Raw genomic sequence first — 26,256 nt, 5'->3', positions numbered from 1 at the left:
TTACACCTTTAATCCAAGAGCTTTCTGCTTGAATATTGAAACAGGATTAAATAAAGTCAACCATAGGTCAAGAGGCAGAGGAAGCAACCAGTTGACAGGAAGTGAACATAGGATTAATAAGAAAGAAACATAGAGAGTAAGAGGGAGTCCAGAGGGCAGACACAGGAAGGAGAAGGGAGGGACATTGAATTGGAGGAGACTTGTTTGAGATGGTAGGAGAGAGGAGAGGCTTCTGGGATGACAGTGGAGGAGGAAGGTAAGCTGGGTGCTTTTCTGTGCCTCTCTAAGCTAGCAGGCTTTCACCCCAGCATCTGGCTCCTGAGTGTTTATTGGTAAAATCAAATGATTGAGATTTTGTTTAAAATGACAGTTATCTCCAGCGACACTTTAAAATACCTTTTCTAGTAGAAACTTAGAAGCTTGTGTTCCCTCTTACTTTTAAGGTGCTTACAGTTAGTTATTTCACCTAGAACCAATCCTTGATGTCTAGTGCAATGTTTGCCATCTATAGGCCCTGAAAAACCCATTTTTATGTTGAATAACCTAATAGAGTTTATAAAGTTTTGTTGTTGGTGATGGTGATGGTGATGGTGATGGTGTGTGTGTGTGTGTGTGTGTGTGTGTGTGTGCGTGTGTGGATCTAACTCGGGGCCTGGCACGTAGTACCTGAGTACTCTACCACAGAGCGACATCTGCAACCCTTGATGCATATTTCTAAGCATGTTATTTTCAAACACAGCCATTAGCCTCCAAGCCGTGCAGAGGCCAATTCACCACCAGTCTTGCTCTTTTATATCAGAGCCCTCCCATGAGACTTGCTCCACAAGACCAGACTAACTCCTCCCAAGAGCTGTGCCCATGACCTCTCGCTGATCCCTCCTCTTAAAGGTCCCCTATCTCTCTGTATTGCCACATGGAGGCTCAGATGCCAGCAGTTAACTTGTGCAGGACACACCCAGCAGTATCCAGACCACATTGGTCATAGATTGTGGAGTATTTCCATGTTTAATCATACATCAAATCTTTCCTTTCTTTGTTATTATCTTTGGTTGAGAAATTTTGCCAGCTAAATATTTAATTTTCTTTCTTTTGAGACAGAATATTGCTCTGCAGCCCTACTAGATGGCCTGTTACTCTCTTTGTGACCCAAATTGGTCCCAAACTCTCAGCAGCTCCCCTGCTTCAGCTTCTCAAGTGCTGGGATTTCAGGAATGTTAATATTTAAATTTTAACCAATCCTCATCAGTTTCTCATGTGTGATATCTTAAAACATAACCAGTTATTCAGATCTCTCTTTTATTTATTAAAACTGAAAACTTCAAGGAGTTTATCCTTGGATTTAATCCCTGGCACTAAGAAAGAAAACAAGAAAAAACAAACACAAAGTGAAATCTTTGAGAATTCAAACACCTAATATAACTGATTAACACCATGTGCTAACACTCCCTGTAGAAGTGCGAAGTTTGTGAACTGTTAGGAAGTCCTGTGAGTGTGTGGGCAGGAGAGCTGTGCTACCTCCCTAACAAGTGACCACCTCCCTAGTAGCTTTATCTCTGGTGAACTTGTTCTCTTTCACACAATATACTGTACATGTACAAAGTTGACCTTTGATTGGATATAAACTTCAAACCCATGAACTGATCATGTTTGCCTCCAAGATGCTGGTTTTATTCCTGTGTCTTTGCAAAGCTAGTTGGAAAGGTAAGCTAATGTGTTATGTTTAAATAGTTAAAATTGAATTTTCTAGATAATTTAGAAGTACTAATCCTTACTGTCTGTTGTATGTTCTAGGCATTTACACTCTTCACGACCCATTTCCTGGAACTATGCTCCATAGATGCCCTGTATCTTAATGTAGAAAACATGCATTTTGAAGTTCAACATGTAAAGAATACCTCAAGAAATAAAGATGCAATTTTGTATACTTACAAACTTTCCAGGGGACTCACAGAAGAAAAAAACTATGGTACTGCATATAGAATTACATGTAGACATCAAAACAGTACATGTCTCTTAAGGCAAACCTCCTTTCCCCTTTATTTGGCTGTCGCTCATTCTTCTCAGTATTTATATGCTTTCTAAGATTCCAGCGTCTTTGTCAAACTCAGATTGTATAAGTTTATGTTCCTTGATTTATATTTATATCAACTGAACTGAGCCAGTAACTGTAGAATTACAATAATACCTGAAAGGCCTAGAAGTATTGGCTTGTTAGAAAGTATAATTTTTTTTTAAAGAGATTTGTTTATTTTTATTTTATGTATATGAGTGTTTTGCCTGCATGTATGTGTGTGCACCACCTGTGTAGCTGGTGCACAAGGTGGACAGAAGAGAGTGTTGGATCCTCTGGAACTGGAGTTACAGGCGGTTGTAAATTATAATGTTGGTGCTAAGAATTGAACCTCAGTCCTCTGGAAGAGCAGCCAGTGTTCTTAGCCAGTGAGCCATCTCTCCAGCCCCAGTATAACAGTTTATATTTACAAATTATATAATTGAAAATATTGTACTTCCTACACACTCATTGCCACAGTCTTTTTGTTTTCAGTTTCAAGGTATTTTATAATTCAATCTAAAAATCTTAAAATGGAATATGCCAAACCATGGTATTCTCAAACTCTTGTCAGTTACTTTCCAGGTAAATCATTGTGTAGCATGCACATTTTCAGATCCTGGAGGTTTTTAACTTACCCGTGCACTGAAATCTCCAAAAATGGCTCTTCTCTATTTGTATGACCCCTGTGAGAAAGAAAACAAAAACTGCTTTACTTTTTAAAGTGGGAAATGAACTAGACAACTTCCTTGCTTCTAATCCTTATTATTCTCAATTCCATTATCAAGGAAATTAGGTGAGATAGGGATAATTTGTCATGTATACAGAGTCATCAGAATTCAGTGAATTGTCATAGGTCAGCCACTGTTTTAGTAAGCCTAGCAATCAGTATTTTCTCAGTGAGCATGTGGGCTGCTCCTATTGCTTTTAAAACCATGAAGACAGTAAACTGTTGGCATGCAGGCATCCTATGGAGACGGTATCTGCATGGATCAGGGGCGGGGGGGGGGTAGTTGGCACTTGGGATTTGTGTAAGGCAGTCATGGAAGAATTTTGATCTGCTAGATGGAGGAGCACACAGCTGAGACTAGATAGAAATGATTTAAAGTCTGTTTTCTGTAATTTTAGGTTTAAAAGCTGCAGAGGCCTCCTCACTTCCACCATCGATTGTCTTGGATGCCAGAGAGATCACAACACAAATCACAAGGCAAATTTTGGTAAAAAAAAAAAACAAAAAACTACATTTCCTTACTATACGGCATACTTTGTTGTACACGTAGCCACTCAAGTAAGCCCTTGCCCAGACCCAAGGTCTGTATATACCCTGTGACCCTCTTGTACTGTTCTGACACCATGAGTGCCACATTTTCAGTCTCAGTGTTCTCACATGCTCTGACTCCAGCCTCTGCGTGTGTGTGAGCACAGTTTAGCATGCAGAGGGAGGGACAGCATTAGGTGAAGAGAATGCCAGTCACTAAAGGATAGAGAGTTGACTGATTCTCTCAATTTAACTCTGTCAGGGTTTTTGGGGGGCAGTTATAGTAGATTAAGTGTATGAAATATTTCAATATATGTTTTATTGTAGCTTTTGATCTAAACATATTCATAATCAAAGTATTTAAGATAGAAAATCCAATTCCTAAGTAAAGTTTTTTTAAATACTAGATTGTTATAACTTTTCCTAGCAGACCAACTAGTAACAGACAAATTCTGTTCCTGTAATTGCAGCTAACTTATTTTAAGAAAGTAAACTATTTGAAATGTTCATTTAAAAAAATTGCCTGTGCTTGGCGGTGGTGGTGCACGACTTTAATTCCAGCACTTGGGAGGTAGGGCCAGACAGATCTTTGTGAGTTTGAGGCCTGCCTAGTCTGCAGAGTGAGATCCAGGAAAGGTGCAAAGCTACACAGAAAAACCTTGTCTCAAAAAACAAAAAACAAAACAAAAAAAAAATTGAAAACTTTTTTCTTTATTTCATAGTATTTCAAAAAATCCAGTGTTCAATATATTGAGCTAAGTGTAGGGTGAAAAAATTCTGCAAGAATAGTTGTCTGTATTTAAACTCTTTTTGTTATTGTTGGGTTTTTTGCTTTAGGTTTTGTTGGTTTGGGGACGGCAAGGTAGCTCAGGGTGGCCTGTTATTCCAGGTCTTTCTGTCTCAGTCTTCTAAGTGCTGGGATTTGCAGGCATGTAACAGCACCAGGTTCATCTGTCATTTTTTCATGTGTTTGTCCTTTGATTTCCTGGACTGTCTGTGAGTTCACTTGCCTAATCATCATTCAAATCCCTTTACCAGCCATTTGGACATTGCTCTCCTTCTGAAGAACTTTCATCACCTTATTCTTCCCATTACATGTTGTCAAACTCCAATTACCAACCAGCTCTCCGTTAGTCTTTCGGGCTTTAGCTTTCCTAATGGTGTCCAGGAGTGTTCAAGACAGGTTCGTGTTATGCACTGTAAATCTGTATGTTCTAGCTTTGCTGCATAATTGATGTCTTCCTGCTCACTGACCTGACTTCCTTAGGTAGCTTTGTCAAGACATTTCCATTTGTTTTGAGCATTTGATGCTCTCAGTCGCTGAAGATAATTTACTGATGTGCATTAGAAGAACTTGGCGTCATCTTCATAGTTCTTTGTAATTCCCGTACACCCTATGGTGTTTCTGCCTTACACTCAACTTGCACCTCCCTTGGTTGTGTCTCCACGTATCCCATAACACCACTGTATAGAGAAACAGCATTTCAGGTGTTCTAAGTGCCTTTCCACTCCTTTGTTGTCCACCGAGACCCGCTCTCTTGGCTGCCTTCCTTTCCTTTTGCCCCATGTTTTCTTCACTTGGTTTTCCTTTCTCTGAATATGCTTAGTGCTGCTTCACAGAAATCTTTTCCGCTGGTTCTTACAGTTCTCTCTGTCCTCCTCTTACTCTAGAGTGATCTTCCTTGCTTCTCCCGCGACTCACGTACAGACTGAAACTTGTCATCCTCATTGAACTTTCTCTGGAATTGCACCTAATCGGAAACTACCTATCCTTCCTGCACCCTCGCCCACCCGGCCCTCCCCGTGTTCCTCCCACTCTCCTTCTTTCCCTGTACCCAGCTCTGCTGGCAGCTGTTGCTTATTTTCCTGGAAGGTTTGACTCTGCGGGCCTTTCACCCTCCCTCTCTCTTCTTCACTAAAGCCTTTTCTTTTCTCACTCAGTATGTCTGGAAGGGGTTTGCCCCAGCCCCCTTGGTATAATCTGTAGTGTTAGTGGTCTTTTCTCCCCACAGCTTCTGTTTTCAGTTCTGCTAACACTGAATCTTCATGTATTTTCTCCATATTTCCCATAATACCTTTTGAGATGATTTTTTAAATTATATTTATTTATTTATGTGTGATATATTGGAGGGCACATGCCACAGTCTGTGTCTGTCTGTCTGTCTGTCTGTCTGTCTCTCTCTCTCTCTCTCTCTCTCTCTCGGGGTGTGTGTGTGTGTGTGTGTGTGTGTGTGTGTGTGTGTGTGTGTGAGAGAGAGAGAGAGAGAGAGAGAGAGAGAGGGAGGGAGAGGGAGAGGGAGAGAGTGTCAGAGGAGTTAGTTAACAGGAGTTTGTTCTCTCTTTCATCTGGGTCCCAAGGATTAAACTCAAGTCATCAGGCTTGGTGATAAGCACCTTTACCTGTTGAGGCATCTTGCCAACACTCCTTTAATATATTCACCTGTTTTTAAATCAAAATTTGAATTATCATCTGTTGACAAAAAAAAAATCTGTCTGTTCACTTCCAAGTATCCCTCCCCATCATAGCCTTATGTAACTCCTACCTCACAAGCACGTCTCATTAAGACCATTTGCTAATTCTTTTTCCTGATTCATCCTATACACATTCCACATTGTCTCTCAGTGCATAATTACTATGCCTAATCAGAAGCTGTCAGTCACTGCTTATCAAGTTAAAGTTGAGCCTTTAAAGTCTTGTATAATTATTTCACAAAATGCAGCTCTAATGCCACTAGGGATCCTGGGCACTGCCTTCATCTCCCAAGTCTCGGATGGCTCAAGATTTGCCCTTTTGCGCAGTTTTGCTTTAGAGTCTCCTTTTTGTTTCTTTATGCCACCCTTATCCCACATCAGTCAGTTTCACATAATTTGCATCTCTGTCACTTGTAATTTCCCTGGTTGTGTTCCAAGTCTCTGGGATGCCTGCTTTAGCTGTTTCTCTACCCAGAACTCTCTCTTCATGGCTCTTCTACCAGTCAAGATTGGCTCCAGATTCTCCATCTTATGTAAGCTTTGCCTGATCTGAGCTGGAAGTGGGCTTCCCTTCTCTGAGCATTGTGCATCTCTCTTACAGAACTTTCCATAACTGCCACAGTCAATTGCTGTAGACAGGCCTGGAAGACTGTAAGCTGCTGGAGTTCCATTATCACATCAAGTGTGGACATGGTTGTAGGCCCAATAGACACCGGGACACAAGCTTTGGGCCTGGAACAGATGCCCAGTAACTTTTATATAAATGAGAATAATTAATTAGGTACCAAATAGATGATTAAACATATGATAATCTTATTCTATCTTATAGAATCGTACTCCTAAAAAAAAAAAAAAGAATCATACTCCCTTTACTGTAGTGAAAGAAGGGAAAATAGAGTCATAGAGAGAATTGTCTGCCACGAAAAAGAGTTGAGGAGATAATACTTCTGGGAAAACTTACTAGGATTTCCCAAGTAGTTAGTGTTGAAAATGTTGATTTCTTTATCTAGCTCAGTCAAATATATAAATTATAAGTTTAATAAATTCTACCTCCATTCCCAAGTCCATCTTCTAGTTCTGTTGGAAGATGGTACATTTTAAGTATTATTTTTGGATATCCTTAAGTATCATTGGTTAAAATCAGTCATAATTTTATATCTCAATTTATGTTCATTTTTAAATGTATTTTACTTCTCTGGCAATATTTTCTGTAGGCTCCAACAGTTTCTTTGTATCATTTGGGCAGGGGGTTTTCTGATGACTCCTCTTATCCCTGGGTGACATTTAAAATCATGGCTGCTGCACAGCAGTGAGCAGTGCTGTTGTCCCAACACCTTTGAGAACAAAGTGTGTTTGCACACCCGTCTCCTTGCTGGACTTTCTATTACTTTTCAGTATTTTGTTTATGAATTTGACTGATTTAACAAGATTTTTTTTCTTTAAATATTATTTGCAAAGAGACAAGTCTTCCATAAAGTGGTAAACGTTCATGGGAAATTTAATTCTCCAGGATAGCACTTGTGTGTGTGTGAAAGAGAGAGAGAGAGACCTTGAGTTCCTATTTCTATGAAAGGAGATAGGATAGTACCAAAATATGAATTAAATGCACATTTATGGTGTAATTTCATGTGTTTGAATAACAGCAAAGTCAAAGGAGTTCCCCTGAGATGGATAGGTGGAGAGTTGTGTACCATCTTGCCACAAGGCTTGTCCAGGCCGCCCGAAACTCTCAGCTGGAACCAGACAAACTACGGACATACCTGAGTAATCTCAAGAAGAAGTACGAAGACGACTTTCCCAGGGCTGCAGACCTTCCAGAGAGGACTGAGGAATAAGAGCTCACAGCTTATTCACTAACTGTGGCTCAGTTGCTTAGTTTTAGATTTTAATTGAAAATTACAGTATATTAACTTCAGAATTTTTACCTTTGCGTTCTAGATGGAGAATAGTCATTAGAATAACTTTAAAAGTGACAACCCTTGAAAGAAAAGATTTTCGGTTTTTGATTTTATTTACTTCCTTTTTTTTTTTTTTTTTTGTCTTGTTTTGATTTGTTTTTCAAGACAGTGCTTCTCTATGTAGTCCTGGCTGTCCTGGAATGCACTCTGTAGATCACTGACCTTGGACTCAGAGATCCTCCTGCCTCTGCCTCTTGAGTGCTGGGATTAAAGGCGTATGCCACCAACACCAGGAGAAAGAAAAGTTTTTGTTAGAAAAAAATGTACAGTAGTCTTCATTTGTGAAGTCAGGTTAAGTTTGTACTTCCCCATATTACAAGTTACAGTTCAGAATATTGACAGAAATGTTTTAGCTTTAAAAATAACCTTTTTAGGTTTGAAAAGCTACTTTTAAACATTTATATTCTGTTCTAACATAATGCTCTATGACTCAATCACATCTTAGCCAGGTATCTGACACTAAATGATTCTGAAGTTCATTAGAACGATGATGGGAACTAGTCTTTGACAGTCACTAGACATCAGTGTAGTCCTAAAGGTGAAAATAAAGACCTTATAATGCAGTGAGTGATACTGGAAAGGGTTGTTGACAGCCTGCTTCTAACGCTCAGGAGTCTGTGTTCTGCTTGCTGGCTCGTTCCTCTTTCTGCTTTTCATTCTGGCTGCCTGTTTTACATAAAGGCAACAGAGAGACAGCACTGATCTGTCTCCCTTGTGTATTCCCAGGGTACTAGCAAGATGGTTCATTAGGCAAAGGCACTTGCTGCCAACCCTGAAAACCTGGAACCCATGTGGTGAAGGAGAGAATCGATTCCCTCCAGTTGTCCTCCGACCTCCACATACACACTATGGTTTACATGCCTGTGTGCATATACACACAACAAATGTAAAGAATTATTATTATTTTTAATATCAATACAATCCATGTGATATATGAGTACAGTACTGAGGAAACAACAAGAAGAATGTACACACTCAAATGACACCTTTAATATAACAGTGTCCTCACTACCACATCAGAGTTTACCAAAAGGTCATTGTTTTGTAAAAGAGCAAAAGAAAGCAGTCATTTATTTCTTCACTGGAAAGTGCTCCTCTCTTCTTCAACATCTCATTTTACAGTTCCATCTCGGTGGGTGACTTGCTCATAAAGTCATAATTTATAGATCTGCCCTGTAGACTTTTGTTTCCTTGAACGGCTAAGTGCCTGGAACTCAGGTGAACCAAACCATTTATTTAGTAGTTGAAATATTTGTAGAAATTTGACCAACAGAATTATTCACAGACTGTTTATGCTGTAGTTTCTTTGTTTATGTGTATGTGCTTGTTTCTGTATGAGTATGTGCCACATGTATGTGGCCTCTGCAGAGGCCAAAAGAGGGCATGGGATCCCCTTGAACTGGAGTTAGCAGGTGTTGTGGGTGCTAGCAATCTAACACAGGTCCTCTGGAATAGCAAGAAGCATTCTTAACAGCTGAGCATCTTTCCAGTGTTCCCATGTTTTTTTAATATGTGGATATTTTACAGTATTTATTGGTTATATATATTGACTTCATTAAGCTTGGTTTGGTATTCCAACATTAATAGCCAACTATATTAAAGAAGTCATAATTCAAATGATATACAGATTTTTTAAGAAGCAAATTAGCACTATTGCGTATTATATATACTATCTTGTTTTATTACTTATATATTCCCTATTTCTCTGTCTTTGAAAGAGAGTATCAATATATTTGAACTTTACCATTAATTGCATTTTAATTAGCATTTGCAGTATATTATTTTATGTACAAATTTCTAAAACCAGGTTATTTGGGTTTGTGGCAGCTTTGTAAGGGAGCAGATTGGGAGGACATAAATCAAAAAGGAGGAGACATGGGAGGCAGAACAGGAATGGGCAGTGGAGAGGGAAGTGGTCCAGCAGTAAGGTGAAACAGCAGATATACTCAAGGCCATTCCTCAGATACAAGTCACTCCCTTTTACACTTAACCTCAGTTAAATTCCACTAGACCTCTAGGAGTTTTTCATCATTTAAAGCTTTTGCTGCAAAACCTTCAGCCAACTAATCAATTCATTTTATTTTTATTTAGATATTGAAATAAAAAAATTTATTATTTCTGGGTGGTGGTGGTGGTGCATGCTTTTAATCCCAGCATTTGGGAGGCAGAGCCAGAGCCAGGCAGATCTCTGTGAGTTCGAGGCCAGCCTGGTCTACAAAGCGAGATCCAGGACAGGCACCAAAACTGCACAGAGAAACCCTGTCTCAAAAAAAAAAGTTTTATTATTTCTTAAAATTACTTTCTCTTAAGCTATTTTGCATGTAGCAGAAACATACCACAAAGCAAGTGAAATGAAGAATTACAATGTCATGAATACAGATGAATACTGGGAAACAGTCCCTTCTTGGTTTTAAGATCTATTTCTTGCTATTTTTCTGTGACTTCCTTTTATGTTATACATAAGTACCCCACAATCTAACCTTTCACTGTAACTGCCCACAATGTCTTAGCAAGCTGCCTATGGTATTTTGAACAAGAAATGTCCCCCATAAGCACATGCATTGAACACTTGGTCCCTAATAGGTGGCGCTGTTTGGGAAGGTTACGGAACTTTGGGGATGTGGAGCTTTGGGAGAGGAAGTATGGCCCTAAGGCTGGGCCTCTCACGTTATAGACTTGCCCCGCTTTTATTCTCTCTGCTTCTTGTTGGGGTTGAACGTGACTTGTCAGCCTCCTAACCCTTTGACCACCCTTCCTCACCACTGTGGACATGTAGCCTCTCTGGAGTTGAATGTGCTCTGTCAGCTTGCTACCCCTGTGACCGTCCTTCCTCACCACTGTGGACATGTAGCCTCTCTGGAGTTGAATGTGCTCTGTCAGCTTCCTACCCCTTTGACCGTCCTTCCTCACCACTGTGGACATGTAGCCTCTCTGGAGTTGAATGTGCTCTGTCAGCTTCTACCCCTTTGACCGTTCTTCCTCACCACTGTGGACATGTAGCCTCTCTGGAGTTGAATGTGCTCTGTCAGCTTCCTACCCCTTTGACCGTCCTTCCTCACCATTGTGGACATGTAGCCTCTCTGGAACTGTAAGCCAAAATAAACCCTTCCTTAAGTTGCTTTTGGTCATGGTGTTTCATCCCATATTTCCACCCCAGCAGTTTGTCCCACAGAGTAGATCCTACATTGTAAGACAGTATCCAGGTCTAGATGGAAAAGAAAGGGAGCTTACCCACAGGCCTAGGAGATGTGTGTTATTTACAGTAATTGTGGTACACAGAGTTACACATTCTAGCACACATACAGATGTGTCTGGCCTTCACAGTTGGGTGAGGAGAGTCCTCTTGTCCCCAGACACTGCCTTGCTGTGGTCTCAACTGTAGCTAGCCAGACACAGACCTAATTCCTCATGAGGCCTTCCTCCAGAATGTCCAACAGATGGGTTAGTGCGTAGCCTTTTGAGAATGTCTGTTTTCGTTTTGAAGTGAATCCTTGTGCCTTTTACTGATGACAAGTGCCCACTGGGGTAGATCATAACTTGTTTAGGTATTCATTCACTGAGGGGCCTTGAGTTAAAGTCATCTTTTCTATTTTTTTTATTTTATGTGCATGGCTGTTTTGCCTGAATGTATGTCTGTGCTCCACATGTGTGCAGTGCCTGTGGAGGCCAGAAGAAGACATCGGATCTCCTGGGAGTGGAGTTACAGATGTCTTTGAGCCATCTTGTGGGTGTTGGGAATCAAACCTGAGTCCTTGAAGAACAGCCAGTGATCTTAGCTGGAGCCACATCTCCAGCCACAGTTTTCAATAATATTGAGTAAGGTTATAAGCCTTCTTTAGGGGGTTTTATGATAATGGCATTTTCATGTGTGGATTACACAGAAAAGAGTTCTGTTATGTTTGAAGTATATCCTTGATTTCATACACAGTTGCCAGTCCCTGAGTTGTATCAGCTATGTATGAAGTGCCACTGTTCTTTATTAGTTCTTGGTACTGGTAGTTTTCTGTTTAACATTTAGAAATGATAACATTTGTGTTAGGGGTAGAGGGTAAGTCTCTTTCAAGTTTTGGGGGTAGTTACATTCTTTAGCCAGTAGTGATATTTTATTTCTATTGCTCTCTCCTGGATTTTGAGTTTCCTTTAGCATACTTCCTCTTAAAGCACATTTCTAAATTTGTTCCTTCAAGCAAAAATGTTTAGAATAGGTCTTACTTTTAGAAAGCTACAACACAAATCTAATTCAGTAAATATTTTGAGGCAGGTAACATGTTAGCAGAATAAAAGGTAGGATATCTTACTCTAAATACTTCAGGGTACAGTCCAATTATATTGTAACATATTTAAGGTAATGGCACAGTATATAACCTTTGTTGGTCACAGGAAGTTTAAAGGATGGCATGACGGGTTTAGAAAGGGCATTTTAAATAGAGGGATCAACATGTAAAAGCAAAGCAATGTGAGATGGTAGGCAGGTTGGTGTCCCTGGTGGATGGAGAGCATGTGAGTAGTCAAAGGAAAAGGCTAAGTGTGGAGTTGGAAGGTGTATTTATTGTTGGAGGTTCAGATGGGTGCGTTAGTGGTGATGCAGGTTGTAGGATGACTCCATTATCATTTTACTGAGATCATGAGTGATAGAATGAATTGATCTGAGGTAGCTGTGGAATGTAGGGTTGAGGAGACCAACAGTTTAGATCATTTCAGAAGAGTTGATGGTGGCTCCAGGTTGAACAATGAGAAGGGGCAATGTGTGCAGGAGAGGAGTAGAAAATGGCCAGTGAAGAGAACATACTGGCTTAAAAGACACGAGGTTATGTGGTTTAACCAGATTCAGTGACTGATCTATCAACTTTTGATGAGTTATGTGCAAACATATGTTCAGTTTCCAACCTATTACCACCAGCACAGCAAGGTCTGTTAAGTCCACTTATAAGACACAGAGTAAGTCAGGTACATTTGTGTCCCAGAGGAGCAAAGACCTTGGGGACTTTCTACCTTTTGTAATGAACTTAAGCAAACCTATTTAACCTTGGCCTTGGAGGAAGATGTAGCCTTTGCTTTTATCACACAGTAAGCAGACCCACACTGTTCGGATGAGACCGTATCTTGATATCCAAGGCTTCCCTCAGTACAGACATCCTGACTAGCTCATCTAGTGAAGGAACAGCAGAGACCCCGGAAAATTGTTTCTAATTCTGCCTTTGTGTGACAAGATAGACATCACAGAAAAGTCTAGTGCCCTAGGTATTTTTAAGCTAAAAATATGTTTTGAATACATTTAATTTTTTATAACATTAAAATTTTTATAGATGAAAATTTTATATATTATACCAAAATAGATCTCTTTTATCTAATGCATATAATTTATTTCACTTTATGGAAGATAATAGAGTTACATGGTAACTACAGTGTTGGACTTAGGACATATAAAAATATATCCTCTTTAAAATATTTTTTAAAGATTTATCTTATTTTGTGTACATGTTTTTCCTGAATGAATATATGTGTACCACATGCATGTCTGATGCCCACAGAGGTCAGAAGAAGGCATCAGATCTCCTGGAACTGGAGTTATAGATGGTTACTGGCTACCATGTGGGTGCTGGGAACTGATTTCAGATCTTCTGTAATAGAAACTAGTTCTCTTAACCACTGGGGAATATCTCTAGCTCTGAAAACATATCTTCTAACAGATTATCCAGTGCAATAAACTTGCATGAAGTTAATAGTTTATTAACTTCTAAATTGTACAATGCTGTCATTCTAAAGAACAGCATAAAGATGCATGTTAGCTTTCTAAATTCAGGAAGTTTTGTAGACGAGCAGGAATTAGAAGTGAAAATATTCCATTTGGGAGCATATTGTTGGCTAACAGTTGGGTCCTGATGGTTAGTCTGCAAAGGTGGACGAGTTCACATGGGTCATTGTATCTTGTTGGAGGGATGTAGTCCAACCAATTTTGAATAATTGGACGTCTTCCCAAGCTCAGCTGTGTCTGGAGAAAAGGAAAGCTTTTATTTACCCTTGGAACAATCTGAGGTATTCAGCACTTTTAAAATTTTACTTAAATTCAGAAGAGATCCTGAATTTATATAACCCTCATAACCTTTATCAAAACCTTTTCACCTTATAGGTGTTTTATTCCAATTTTGTTCTCCCAGTGATAAAAGAACAGTATGTGGGAAGGCACTAAGCAAAATTTAAACTATGATCAGGGAAGTTCTTCATTTCAGATGGAGCATACTTCTGCATTATCACCTCTTTTGAGGTACTGTCTTCAACACAGCCACATGCAAAGGCCATCCAAAAGCTAAAGGTACCAGTGCTCAGGTCTATTCAGAAAGTTGGACTCTAGAAACAGGTGATGTAAATCCTACATGCTCCCCAGGTGGGCCCAACCCATGTAGATCACCAGGACCTCAGTGGAGGCCTGCCTGCATCAAAGGAGGTCTTCTAGAGTTTTAGGAAGCCATCTTTTTAAAGAGTCTGTTCTGGAGATTAAATGCCAAAGAAGGATATTACTGCATTAAGAGAGATTTCCTTAGGGACTCACACAGCACAGGAAGAAGAGAACCAGCTCCACAAAACTGCCCTCTGACTCCATCTTTCCCCTATGGCACATATAACAGTTAAAAAACAACAGCAAAAACCTTCATTGTCCAGGCCTCTTGACACCTATCCAGCTATATTAGATATGTACATAAATTCATTATTTATTCAGTTATCAACTATTTAAAGAATATCTAATGTATATTCAACTGTAGTAGATGCTTGGGATAATTATTAGGTATGCAAAGTAGACAGTGTTTATGCTTACAAGGTTCTAGAAACATCCAAACATACTTAAATATGTGTGCCATATAAGGAGAAGGGATGGAGACCCAGAACTAACCAGCTCCTCAGACAGTGTGGACTTGGTCCCACACCTTACACAGCACTACTCCACTGTAGTTTATGAACTATAATTGTTTGGAGCCTGATATAAATTCTGTGTCTCCCAGGTGACTTTGATCAATTTTATTCTGATACTTTTTGTTATAGTTTTACTTGGGGAATTTTAGGCTGGTCTAAATTCATGTGTTCTGTAATAACCATGCAGGGCAGTTACTACAAAACAAAGATGTAAAAAAAAAATGAAGACATTAAAAACAACTTAAGGATGTTCTCTTTTAAAAATGGATTGCCAATTATAATCCATCCCATTTGTTTGCCTTACTACTGGCCCATACATTAGTATTTCTTATCAAGGCATTCAAAAGTCAGCAAAATATATGCCTTATGAACCTTTTTCTGAAGTTACACTTGTAAAGACTAGAGGAACTGTTGATTCCTTATTAAGCTGGCTGGCTAAATTTGTAGAACTAACTTCCTTTTATACAGATTAATTAACTTCTTGCTATTAATGAGCATGATGTAGTTTGATACTGCAATTTGCAGTTCATTTTGAAGAACTAACATTCCCAATTTATGGTTGATATATGGGTGATTTTTTTCTCTAACTTGGTCTAGTCCCAAAAACCTTATTAAGGAGAAAGTCTCCATATTTCTAAGAGATATTTTCAGTTGAATAAATATTTTATGTCTTTATATTTCTATAATGCTTAAAATTGCTTTGGGATCCTGAATGGAAAAAATCTATTTCTTGGTATGTGATTGTATTTGTGGGGAGAAATGGAGCTGTCATTTTGAAATATTCTACTGAAAAGAAGAGCTGTTAAAATTTTAACTTATTTTGTTCTTATAAGATAGAAATCTTATACATAGTTTGTTATTGAAATAACAATTTACATCTATTTAACACTAAAATAAACTATAAATTAAACTTTTGAAGTTCATGGTAACAAAATCAACATTTGAGGGATTAATTTTAGCTAATTTTGATTTTACCTCATTTTTAATTACTCAGCATACGAGCAGTGATTAATTCATCATTGGAAATAATGCATACATTAAGAACATTTCACTTTTGCCATCATAAATATGTCCTAACACGTATTGGATTGCACCCTCCAAGAGCTATGCTCTGCTCACCTCCCCCAAGAGCTGTGCTCTGCTCACCTCTATCTCCCGGACTGAGATTGCAGAAAGCACTCTGGAACATAGCATTAAACATGTCTTGGCATCTTCTTGAATGTCAATCAACTCATGATCAACCATTATTCTCACTCTCGAAGGGTAGAGCAGTATTGTTAAAACAATGTTCATAGGGTTTTTTTCTCTTTCTAGGATTCCATACTGCAGGAGAATTTTTAAGATATTTGACTGTCTTGTCTGAGCCACATAGAGCAGAGGTGTGATTCCACTCAATGGGCTAGGGCAGTACACAGGTGTGAAGGTTCTGAAAGCCAAAGGCAGATTAAGCAATATCATAAGCACTCTGTCTTTTTCTTAATTGAGAAAAAAATTTCATTCATTTTACACACCAATCAAAGATCCCCCTCTTTCCTCCTCCTGCTCCCCCAGCCTTTCCCTCCCAGCCTCCCCTCCACTCCTCCCCACAAGAAGGCAAGGCCTCCCATGGGGAGGCACATCCAGTAGAAGCAAGTCTAAGCTCTTCCCCCTGTCTCAAGACTGCACGAGGTGTCCCATCATAGGTAGTGGGCTCCAAAAAGCCCCCTCATGCACCAGGGATAGATTCTGATCATACTGCCAGTCGTCGTCGTCCCCCCCCCCACCCCCCACCCCCCACCCCCCGCCAAACAAATCCAACTACACAACTGTCTCGCCATGCAGAGGGCCTAGTCTAGTCCCATGTGGGCTCCACAGCCATTGATCCAACTTTCATGAGTTCCCACTAGTTTGGTTTGGTTTTCTCTGCAGGTTTCCCCATTATGATCCCCATGCACTTGCTCAGAATCCCTCTTCTCTCTCTCTGACTGGACTCCTGGAGCTCTGCCTGGTGTTTGGCTGTGGATCTTTGCATCTGCTTCCATCAGTCACTGGAGAAAAGCTCTATGATGACAGTTAGGGTATTCACTGATCTGATCACTGGGGATTCAGGCACCCAACTCCACTATTTCTAGTAATCCAAGCTGGAATCAACCTTGGGGATTCCTGGCAACTTCCCTAGCACCAGGTTTCTCTCTGTTCCCATGATGTCTCCCTCTATCATGGTATCTCTTTCATAAGCACCCTGTCTTAACAGTAATGGAAAGGAATCTATAGTATCAACTGCTCACCTGTGAGCATTATGTAACTAACATTGTAACTATAGACCAAACTACAGAAAACTCCCACCAAATGCTGAGGCCCCCTTGCATGCCAGGTGCTCACTTTCACTCACAGCAGCTCTCACTGCTGTGACTCCCACACTGGTGGAGGGTGTAAACCTCACCAAGTTCTGGAAATATAAAATGGAAGGGAAAGAAAAGCAGTTTTATATATCTTATTTTTTTTTAAAGATTTAATTTTTTAAAAATTATGTGCATCTATGTCTATGTGAGTTTATGTTGTGTGTGGGAGCTGAGGAGGCCAGGAGAGGACGTCAGATCCTCTGGAGCTGGAATGACAGGTGGTTGTGAGCTTTGGGTCCTTTGAAAGGGCAGGAAGCCCAGTTTACTTTATTAATAGAAATATCGAACATTTTGATATATTTTTGTTCTTGATCACATATTAGACAAAAGGTTGAATTGAGAGTGGAGATTAGATGTTTTTCCATTTTAATAATATAAGAAATGTAACTTATGGTGACACCTATCTGAGGGCCCTCAGGAGAGAATGTTATTTTCCTCCTTCAAGAGTAAAGTTGAGGACTAGAGAGGTAGTTCATCCAGAGGAGTGCTTGCTGTGTGAGCAGGAGGACTAGAGAGAGAGGTAGTTTGTCCAGAGGAGTGCTTGCTGTGTGAGCAGGAGGACTGAATTTAATCCCTAGAACCGATGTTCTGGTGGCATGTGTTTGTATCTTAGTGCAGGAGGGAAGACAGGAGTAATTTGGGGCTCAGCCCCTGGCCAGCTAGCTAGCCTGCTTGGCGAGCTCCAGGTTAAATGAAAGATCCTGTTTCAAAGAAGTGGACATTCAAGTTTGCCCTCTGGTCTACACACACACTTTTTAAGTTTTAGAATTTCTAGCTAGCCAGGGTTGCATTGCAAGACTGAGTTTTTAAAATGGGGTGCAGCTAGAGTAATGGCTCAACAGTCAAGAGCAATTGCTACTCCTTAGGAGGCCTGGACTTGTTTCCAAGCACCCGTATGGTAGCTCACAGCTGTCTATAACTTCAGTTCCAGGGGATCTGATGGCCTCTTCTTGCCTCCAGGAGCACCAGGCATGCATGTGGTATAAAGCAATACATGCAGGGAAAATCCCATACATATACAATAAACTGAAGTCTGTATCTTGGAGTGTCACCTGGTGGCTAGATGTCAATATTTCAATTCTCTAAGACATAAATGAAATACATAGCTTTTGAAATTGTATCATTTAGTACACTTTTATGTTCCTTACTGAATTAGTTACTATAAAGGTGAGAAAACTTGGTAGTGTCTCTGATCACAGGATACTTGATATTAACAGGTACTTACTTTGTCAACTAGCGTGACTTTTGAGATTAAGCAAAGAGGAATTTTATTAATAAAACTTACCTCTCAAATTCTCTTGAGAAGTCTAATCAAATATTGATACAGTCTACAGACTGTAAAGCAGAACTTTAGGATTGCATGTGGTGGTTTGAGAAAGTCCTCCATAGTCTCATGTATTTGAACATTTGCTCTCCATTTGTTGGGGGAAGTATGTCATGGAGGCAGGCTTTAAGAGTCTGAAGCCTCACCCCATTTCCAGCTTCTCTCTGTTCCATGCTTGTGATTCCATCCATGATTCAGGATGTGAGCTCCCAGATTCTGCTCCAGCTGCCATGTCAGCAGCTTGCTCCTGTGCTTCCCTCCCATGATTGGCTCTTAACCCACTGGAACTGTAAGCTCAAACACTCTTCTAGAATTCACCTTGGTTATAGCTTTTATTACAGCATCAGGAAAGGAACAATAAAAACTAGGGAAATGGTTCAGAGGGTAAAGGCACCAAGCCTAGAGACCCCAGTTTGGTCCCTGGAACCATTTTGTGGAAGCAGAGAACTTTCTCTCACAAGTTGTCCTCTGATCTCCATATTTGTGCTGTGGCACAGATGTACCCCCACACACATGCACATACAAAATAAAGTTTTTAAAAATTGCACGTATTGGATAAGATGGAGCCAGCATACTCCAGTGGCTACATGAAGCAACCCTGAACTTCTGCACTTCTGCATCTCAGCCCTAAGCAGCCATGTGGCTTGGGTCAGCAGTCTCGAAAGCTTGCTTCTTCATGTGTATATGCACTGGTTTGCTCCTTCTTTCATTAAGTGCTTAGAGTTGCATGTCCAAAGTGTGCTGGAGAGTAGGCATAGAAATGAAAAATATAATACAGGATGGCCACTACTGTAGTAAAAGTTTACTCGAGCCACTGACACCCTGAGGAGTGGCACTTAACTCTCCCTGGGGTAGTCATTTCCTGTCAGACACCTAAGATAAAGGCTTGGAGGATTGGCAGGTGTTTTCCAATGGAAAGCTTAGAGTGTTCTGGGTACAAACATATGCTGGCATTGGAGAATTGTTCCTAGACACTAAAGGATGGGAACATCCCTGGTAAAAGTGAAGCCCTCTGTCCCTTACCAGATTCCTAGACAAAAAAGGTGAAAGTACAGTTGGAAAATCACTGGACTAATTTAACTCTAAAGCTTCATGGAGCTCTAAATGTCAGGGCAAAGGGACGTATGCCATAGTGTCAAGCAGCATTTAGACATCAAGACCCTGTCTTCATTCTGCTGCTAATACTGTGTGTGCACACCTGCTGATTCTTTCTCTCCTGAAATCAGTATTTCCTGGACATCTTAACTTTTTTCACGAGTACTTCCAATATATACCAAAGAGTGAACTCCAGCCTTTTTTTTTTCTTGGATTATCTCTCATTACTACTCTGATTCCAAGATCCCTGTTTATCAAGGTTTTTCACCTTTGTCTTGTGTGTGTTCTCCCCTCCAATTTCAGTCCTGAGACATGGGTAGCCCGTCGTAGGAGATTGTCCAATAAGTGAAGAGTTCCTTGGTCACCCTGAACATTCTCATGAGGTCCTTTGACCTTCAACCCTTGTGCTCTTATCATTTTCTTATTTCTGAAAACTTGGTTAGTGTTTTTATGTATTCATTTTTCTCTTAAAAAAAGTAGTTGAGCAAGGTGAACTCTATGAGTTTAAGCTCCAGTGGGGAAATGTTTTATATTATTTCCTCTCTCTCCTTTCTCTCCCTCTCTCTCCTTTCCTGTGTGTGTAAATAAGATGACAGCTTGCAGGAGTCAGCTCTCTCTGCACCATGTGGGCTCCAGGGATGGGACTCCAGTTGCCCAGACTGGCGGCAGCTGCCTCTGCCTGATTAGACCTCACTGGTCCAGAGGAAGAAATTGTCATTTTGGCTCACTACTGTACCTATGAGTGCTTAAAACAATACTGACTCTTTAGGGGTCAAATTGTGTGCAATTTACTTCAAAGAGAAAGATGGGCATTGAAGACACTCCATATGGAGTTTATCTTCTTCTGGACAAAAAATAGGCATTTGGGTAAGAAACTGTTCTTGCCTGGACTGCTTGACAAAATGTTGTATCAACTAGACATGCAGGACCCATAGGAAGGTGACCACTGAACTTTGCAAGGCCAAAAGGTCCTTCAGATTCCTGCTTTGTAGAAGAAACTGCCAGCTATTGTACAGGACACAGAGAAAAAAGTGACTGAGAGACTAGGCCCTATTGGCTGAAGATGGATGCCCCAACATTACAGAGGAACTTTGGATAACTGTCCAGGCAGGCAACTGTCTCTGTCATTCTAGATTTTTGGGAAGTTGCTTACAATGCTCTTCCTGTTTACTTAGATAATATTATATCCTTCTGAGGTCTTTGATGTAGTTGAAGACTAGATAGTTATAATTTTCCTTGTTTATGATAAAAGATAAGTTAGATATAAAACCTTAGACTCACAGATATAGGATAGATAGAATATTTTCTTTAATTTTACAAAATACAAATAGACTAGATATTGTAACTGTAATTCTTGCTTGATAACTGTTTTGTTATATGTAATTTTAATAGGTTAAAGTTAGAACCTTCCTTTTGTTTAGATGGAAAAGGGGAAGTGATGGGGGAATGTCTTTCTGTATGCAATGAATATGTGTTGCTCTGATTAGTTGATAAAGCCATTTGGCCTAAGGAAAAGCAGCTTAGAGGCAGGCAGGAAATTCAAAGGGAGAGACAGGAAGAAGGCCAGAAAGACACTAGCCAGCCACCCAAGGAGCAACATGTAATGTGATGCAGGTAAAGCCATGGAACATGTGGCAATACATAGATTAATAGTTATGGGCTAATTTAAGATATAAAAGCTAGTAAAAAGCTTGAGTCATGGCCATGCAGTTATAATTAATATAAGCCTCTGTGTGTTTACTTAGGTCTGAGCAGCTGCAGGGCTGGCAGGTGAGAGAGATTTGTCCCAGCTGCCAGCTAGCCGGGACATAGGAAAACTTCAGCTACATACTCATTTAAACCTTTTAAAGGCAATGTAATTCTTTTAGCTTGCTAGTTCTTAAGAAGATATTGAACTTGGCCTTCTAAGTATGGGAATTTAGGAAACTCAGAGCAAGAAGCAAGTGGGCATTGTTAAGATTTAGGTGATTCAGATATATTAAACTTTACATTACCTCTAGGAGATATTGAGTGAATATTGATTGGAAAATGTTGAAAACATGACTAAAACTCAAATAGGTTTAAAATGAGATTTAAACATCTAATCTGTATCCACATGATGTGTGATTAATCCTTGGGTTTAAAGAGTATGGAACTGTAAACCAAAATTTGCCTAATCTGTTCTGACAGTTAATTATAACAGTGCTTATGTGGATGGAGTGAGGCAAGTAAAACAAGGATTGCTTTTTAAATGTGAGGTTAATGAACTGAGCCCTCTGTCTGAAAGCTTGTCAGACTTGTTAGGTAATGAGGCATACTATTTCTGTACAGTCACATAGTGGGTGACTCTGCTTTGTAGATAGACATGTTTCTAATTTGTCTACATCTTCCTTTGACTGACAAATGGAAGACTTTTCACAATAATGTGATCTCTGGTGCTCACATAGTACACTTTCTTGAAGCTTTGTTTTCCTGGTCAGACCAGCCTGAGGTTCCCCAGTAGCTTTGTGATCTGTTCCTCAGCCCAGTGTCTTCCCACTGCCCTCAGTGTCTAACAAGGCATGCACGCCATGTTGGTCAATATTGATTTGAGCATTATTATGCAATTTCATCCATAACCATACCATGGTTCAATTACACTTCATTTATTTCAACAAATATTGAATGTGCACTAAGCGAAAGCCACTGTTTTAGGTACTTATATTGGTGAACAAAACAAAACTCTTGTTGCTTTTCTTAATGTTCTATCAATTACAAATGATACAGGGTCAACACAGCAAATGGAATAAGTAGTACAGATGCACTGGGGGAAGCATGACCCATTGGGCAGGATGTTGCCAAGAGGTTACATCTGGACAAAAACTAGGAGGCACATTTACTTAGCTGTGCCAGCATGGAAGTGCCTGGAACAGTGAAGGAAGAATAAGAACGTCAGTGTGGATCAAAGGGTAAAACTGAGGACAGGGGAGATGGGGAGCCACATGTGAAGAGTGTCATAAGGTGTGTGAGAAAGTCTTTTGGCTCCACTCGGAATGGATATGCACAAGAGGCCTGGGCTGTAGGAGCAGCGTGGCTGTCAGTTGTACAACAGAAGGAAAGATGCTGCTTAGCTTAGGACAGGGTGACAGCAGTGCAGACAGCCATGCTTTACCACTGCTTGCAGGTAGACAGAACCAACAAATATAACAAATTAGATGTAGAAATAAGTAAAGACATCAAAGATGGCGTGATGTATCTAGACACTTGCTGCGTGTCTCTATCCGAATGCCCCCTGGGCAGCTCAGACTTTTTTTTGTCTAAAACCAATTTAGTAGGTGCCTTGTCATACTTGAGAGATTTGCATCAGGACCATTGGGGCAATTGGGCCCATCATTATGACAAAGGGGATTTCTGGAGCTTGATGGCTGTAAATATATGAAATGTAACTAGAGATTACCATGTTAAGTCAAATAAGCCATACCCTGAAAGTCAAATGTTATGCTTTCTCTCTTATGTGGAATCTACACTCAAATATATACATTTGAACAGTATGGGAGGAAGACAAAATATTACGTGTTTTCTCTCATAAAGAATTTAGATTTAATTCTGTATGTATATAGACATATGGCAATGTGGCATGAACACAAGAGAGAACATACTAGGAAGCATGGTAAAACATGGTAGGAGGTGGCACAGGAGGTAGCTGGAGAGGGGATGAGTATGAGAAAGGCACAGTGACACCAGTGCTTGAACATGTCATAATGAAACCATTATTTTGTGTACTTGCTTTCAAAAATTACATTAATAGAGTCTATTACTGTTGTCTTGGTAGGAGATGACAGTTGGCTCCATCTGGATTAGACATGAGGAACTAAGGAGGGTGTGTTTTTATAGACAGTCAAAAGGAATCATTGCTGTGATGGCAAAGGGAGAAAAGAATCAAGAATAAACCCCAAATGTCTGCCTTGAGCAATAGGGTCAGGTGCCATTGAGGTGAGAACCAGATTGGCTTGGAGATGGATGAGTCCAGTTGGTATTCTGTTTTGTCCCATGTGGCAATTTCAGGTAGACAGAGAAGAAGGAGAGGTCAGGGCTAGAGATAATGATTTGGAAGTTACTGACATGTACATAATATTTCAAGCCATGGGACCTGCTAAATATTTGAGGGAAAGTATTTAGTACACTGGCTATGGACAAAGGATAATTTATATCACGACATGTATAATAGAGATGCTAGCTGCAGAGAGTGGTGAGCTGGTGGTCTGGAGTGCTCTACACAAGGTTGCCACATGTAGAAAAGCACCAAGAGATTCTCAGGCTTCTTCAAAATCTAAAACTCTGGTTCTAAAAAAAAATCTAAGTAAGGTTTTGTGCTGAGTGGAATTGCCTGTAATGACTTTAATCCTGTCACTGCATTCACATCAGAATTTATCAATTTAAACACTGTCCATACATAGTGAAGAATGAGCAAGGCAGTTTAGATGTAGCATGCTTGCTCAGTGAGGGCATGGACATGGGAATGGGCCTGGGCATGACAGGCCTTGAGTTCCATCCTAGAAAGCGTGAATGATCTTCTGTCAATTATGATTCACTGTTTCTCTTTCATTTTCCATTAAAATTTCCTCCTGCTCATATTTAACTCTTAATTTACTCCTCTATTTTATTACATTTTTCAAGGATACCCCGGGCTTTAAGCCTAGTTATTAGAAGCTGTAACTACATAAAACACATAAAATGACAAAAAGTCCTACTAGGGATTTTGTTTACTATTTCCAGGCCCCCACCACCGGCTAACCATTCATGTGCTGGGGTGACCACTCAGGAACACTCTAGTGTGCTCTCGGGAGCAGAGTGATATGGCCAGGGATCATGGCTACTCCAGGCAGAACCCACAATGCCTAGTCTCTGACCTGGGTCTTGTGTTTCACTGCCCACCTCCTGTCACTGTGCATACAGAATGCGATGGATAAATGTTTTATTGAATGAAGAAGCCAATGCACAACTGTTCTAATCAGGCTAATACCCGAAGCCAGGGAATTAATTGACTGTTGATTAAACTCTTGAGCTACCAGAAAGTCACCTGGGGCTTTCGCTTTCCTTAAATTGTCAGATAGATTGACAGGTTCAGGCTGTAAAAACTTGGCCTGTAAGGAACATGGTTTCCATTGAGCTCAGTTGTAGATTTGAAATCAGATTTACTACCATCTGACAGAGATAGGGAGCTCTTGTGTTGACTGTTGACCACGGGGTGATGAGTATATTCTGAGTTGTATTTGAGGGAGTGAACTATATGCATGTACTCCAAGTGTGCAATCTCAGTAGCACCGAAAGAAGCGACCATAAGTCATAAGGCAAGGTCTGTTTCTTTTTAAGGGATTTTTAATACACTTGCTAACATCTCCTTACTTGAGCAGAACCACTATGACTTGATAGTACATAATGCAGGTAAAATTCAAAATCCATAATGAAGCCAGTGACACATCCCCACCATGAAAGCTGGTCTAAGAAAACAGTACTGTACTCCCTCGAGACACACTTCTCTCTCTCAACAAAGCATAAGAGGATTACCTCCATATCAGTGCCAGGCTGCAGCTTCTATCTTGGACATAGTCCTTCGTCTTCTTGAGAAGCAGTTCCACAAAGTCAGGATTACCTTTTCTGGCGAAAACCCAGTAAAGAATGGTATTCACACAAATTTCAGTAAATTCGAGATTGAAATTGAGTTCAAAACGGTGTCCTGACTTTTCCACAAATGCAATATAGTCAGTGAGGAGTATGTCAAAGCCGTCCAAGTCAACATACCTCAGAATTTTTGCCAGTGTTCTGTAAATCCTGGGTTCATAGCAGTGGTACCCCCATTGACCCAGAAACTGCAAAGAGGGCCTCTTGACTATCTTGTCAATGAGGTTGCAGAATATATTGCCTCTTGGAAAAGAAGTCTTACGGCATAATTTAGAAGAGTTATTCATTGCTTCTTAAGGGCAGAAAGGGAACCACGGGCAATCATGCTGTGATCCTTCAGTTACATATTTTGATAATGTGGTAGGCTCCACTCCACACACACACACCCCCTTCAGAGCAGCCAGAGAAAGGCAGTGCTGGGTGACATCACAATACTTGCAGGGCTGTCATCACACGGGTCAGAAAATTGAGGCAGTTTGTGTACTTGGTGACATTTGAAAGACCCGATGGACAGCAATGGTGTGCAGGAGAGCTAAGAGGAAATGCGTTTTACTTTCCAAGAATTCCGCTCAGTCTACGCTGTGTGTCTCTCAGGTGTGAGAAGCACCCTGATACATCACACTGCATGTTGATATTAGTTATGGGAACCTAGTCAGGGACAGCTCTTGAGTTCTGTGTAGGTACTGCCCACCCTCAGTTCTCACAAGTTCCATCCTCCCAGGTTCTTTTGTAGTTGAGGCTGATGACATAGGTTACTCAACTAGTTGAGACTGATGACATAGGTTACTCAACTTGCCAGTGGGCACTCTGCCACCCCTGAATGTAACATCCTAGTACACAAAATCTAGAAACTTGGTTTTAGGATTTTTAAGTTTTGTAGATACTATTCCTCTACACATTTGGTAGAATCTATATAATTGGAGCATTAAAGAAGCTTCAAGCAAGAGTTTCTGTGGGGTGAGTGGGTTGTTAGTTGTGTAGATCTCAATGCTGTGTGCAGTTCTTACTCCATTTTCTGGAGGGAATGCCATTTACATGTGAATCCGGTTCCAAGGGACCTGACACCCTTTTCCAGCCCCCCTCAGGCACATACACACACACACATGCTTCACAGACATACATGCTGGCAGAACACCCATACAGATAGTAATAACAAAGACAATAAAGAG

General features: G+C 40.3%; 2 protein-coding genes across 4 annotated transcripts in view; one reads left to right on the top strand and one right to left on the bottom strand.

Moving 5' to 3' along the window:
- Msh4 (mutS homolog 4) overlaps positions 1–9,358 on the top strand; it is a 61,267-nt gene extending 51,909 nt beyond the window's left edge. For both annotated transcript variants that reach the window (XM_059266481.1, XM_059266482.1), the window contains exons 18-20: positions 1,792–1,966; positions 3,179–3,267; positions 7,424–9,358. In XM_059266481.1, the coding sequence (XP_059122464.1) occupies positions 1,792–1,966; positions 3,179–3,267; positions 7,424–7,615 (456 nt within the window). In that variant the 3' untranslated portion in view covers positions 7,616–9,358. The remainder of the gene's footprint in view (positions 1–1,791; positions 1,967–3,178; positions 3,268–7,423) is intronic.
- The window catches only part of Asb17 (ankyrin repeat and SOCS box containing 17), a 42,915-nt gene extending 17,413 nt beyond the window's left edge, over positions 1–25,502 (bottom strand). The window contains exons 1-3 of one of the 2 annotated variants that reach the window (XR_009379953.1): positions 24,974–25,502; positions 15,794–16,073; positions 2,689–2,736 (exon numbers count right to left, since the gene is read on the bottom strand). Coding sequence is in view for 1 of the 2 variants with exons in the window: in XM_059266483.1 (XP_059122466.1) it covers positions 13,524–13,730; positions 15,794–16,073; positions 24,974–25,374 (888 nt within the window). In the remaining variant the exon portion in view is untranslated. Of the gene's footprint in view, positions 1–2,688; positions 2,737–13,447; positions 13,731–15,793; positions 16,074–24,973 lie in introns of those variants that run through there. The other variant, XM_059266483.1, reaches the window with a different exon arrangement.
- Positions 25,503–26,256: the final 754 nt, after the last annotated feature.

The sequence above is a fragment of the Peromyscus eremicus genome, chromosome 6, assembly GCF_949786415.1.
Source record: "Peromyscus eremicus chromosome 6, PerEre_H2_v1, whole genome shotgun sequence".
NCBI classification, from domain to species: Eukaryota; Metazoa; Chordata; class Mammalia; order Rodentia; family Cricetidae; genus Peromyscus; species Peromyscus eremicus.
This window is presented reverse-complemented; position numbering and strand designations above follow the sequence as displayed.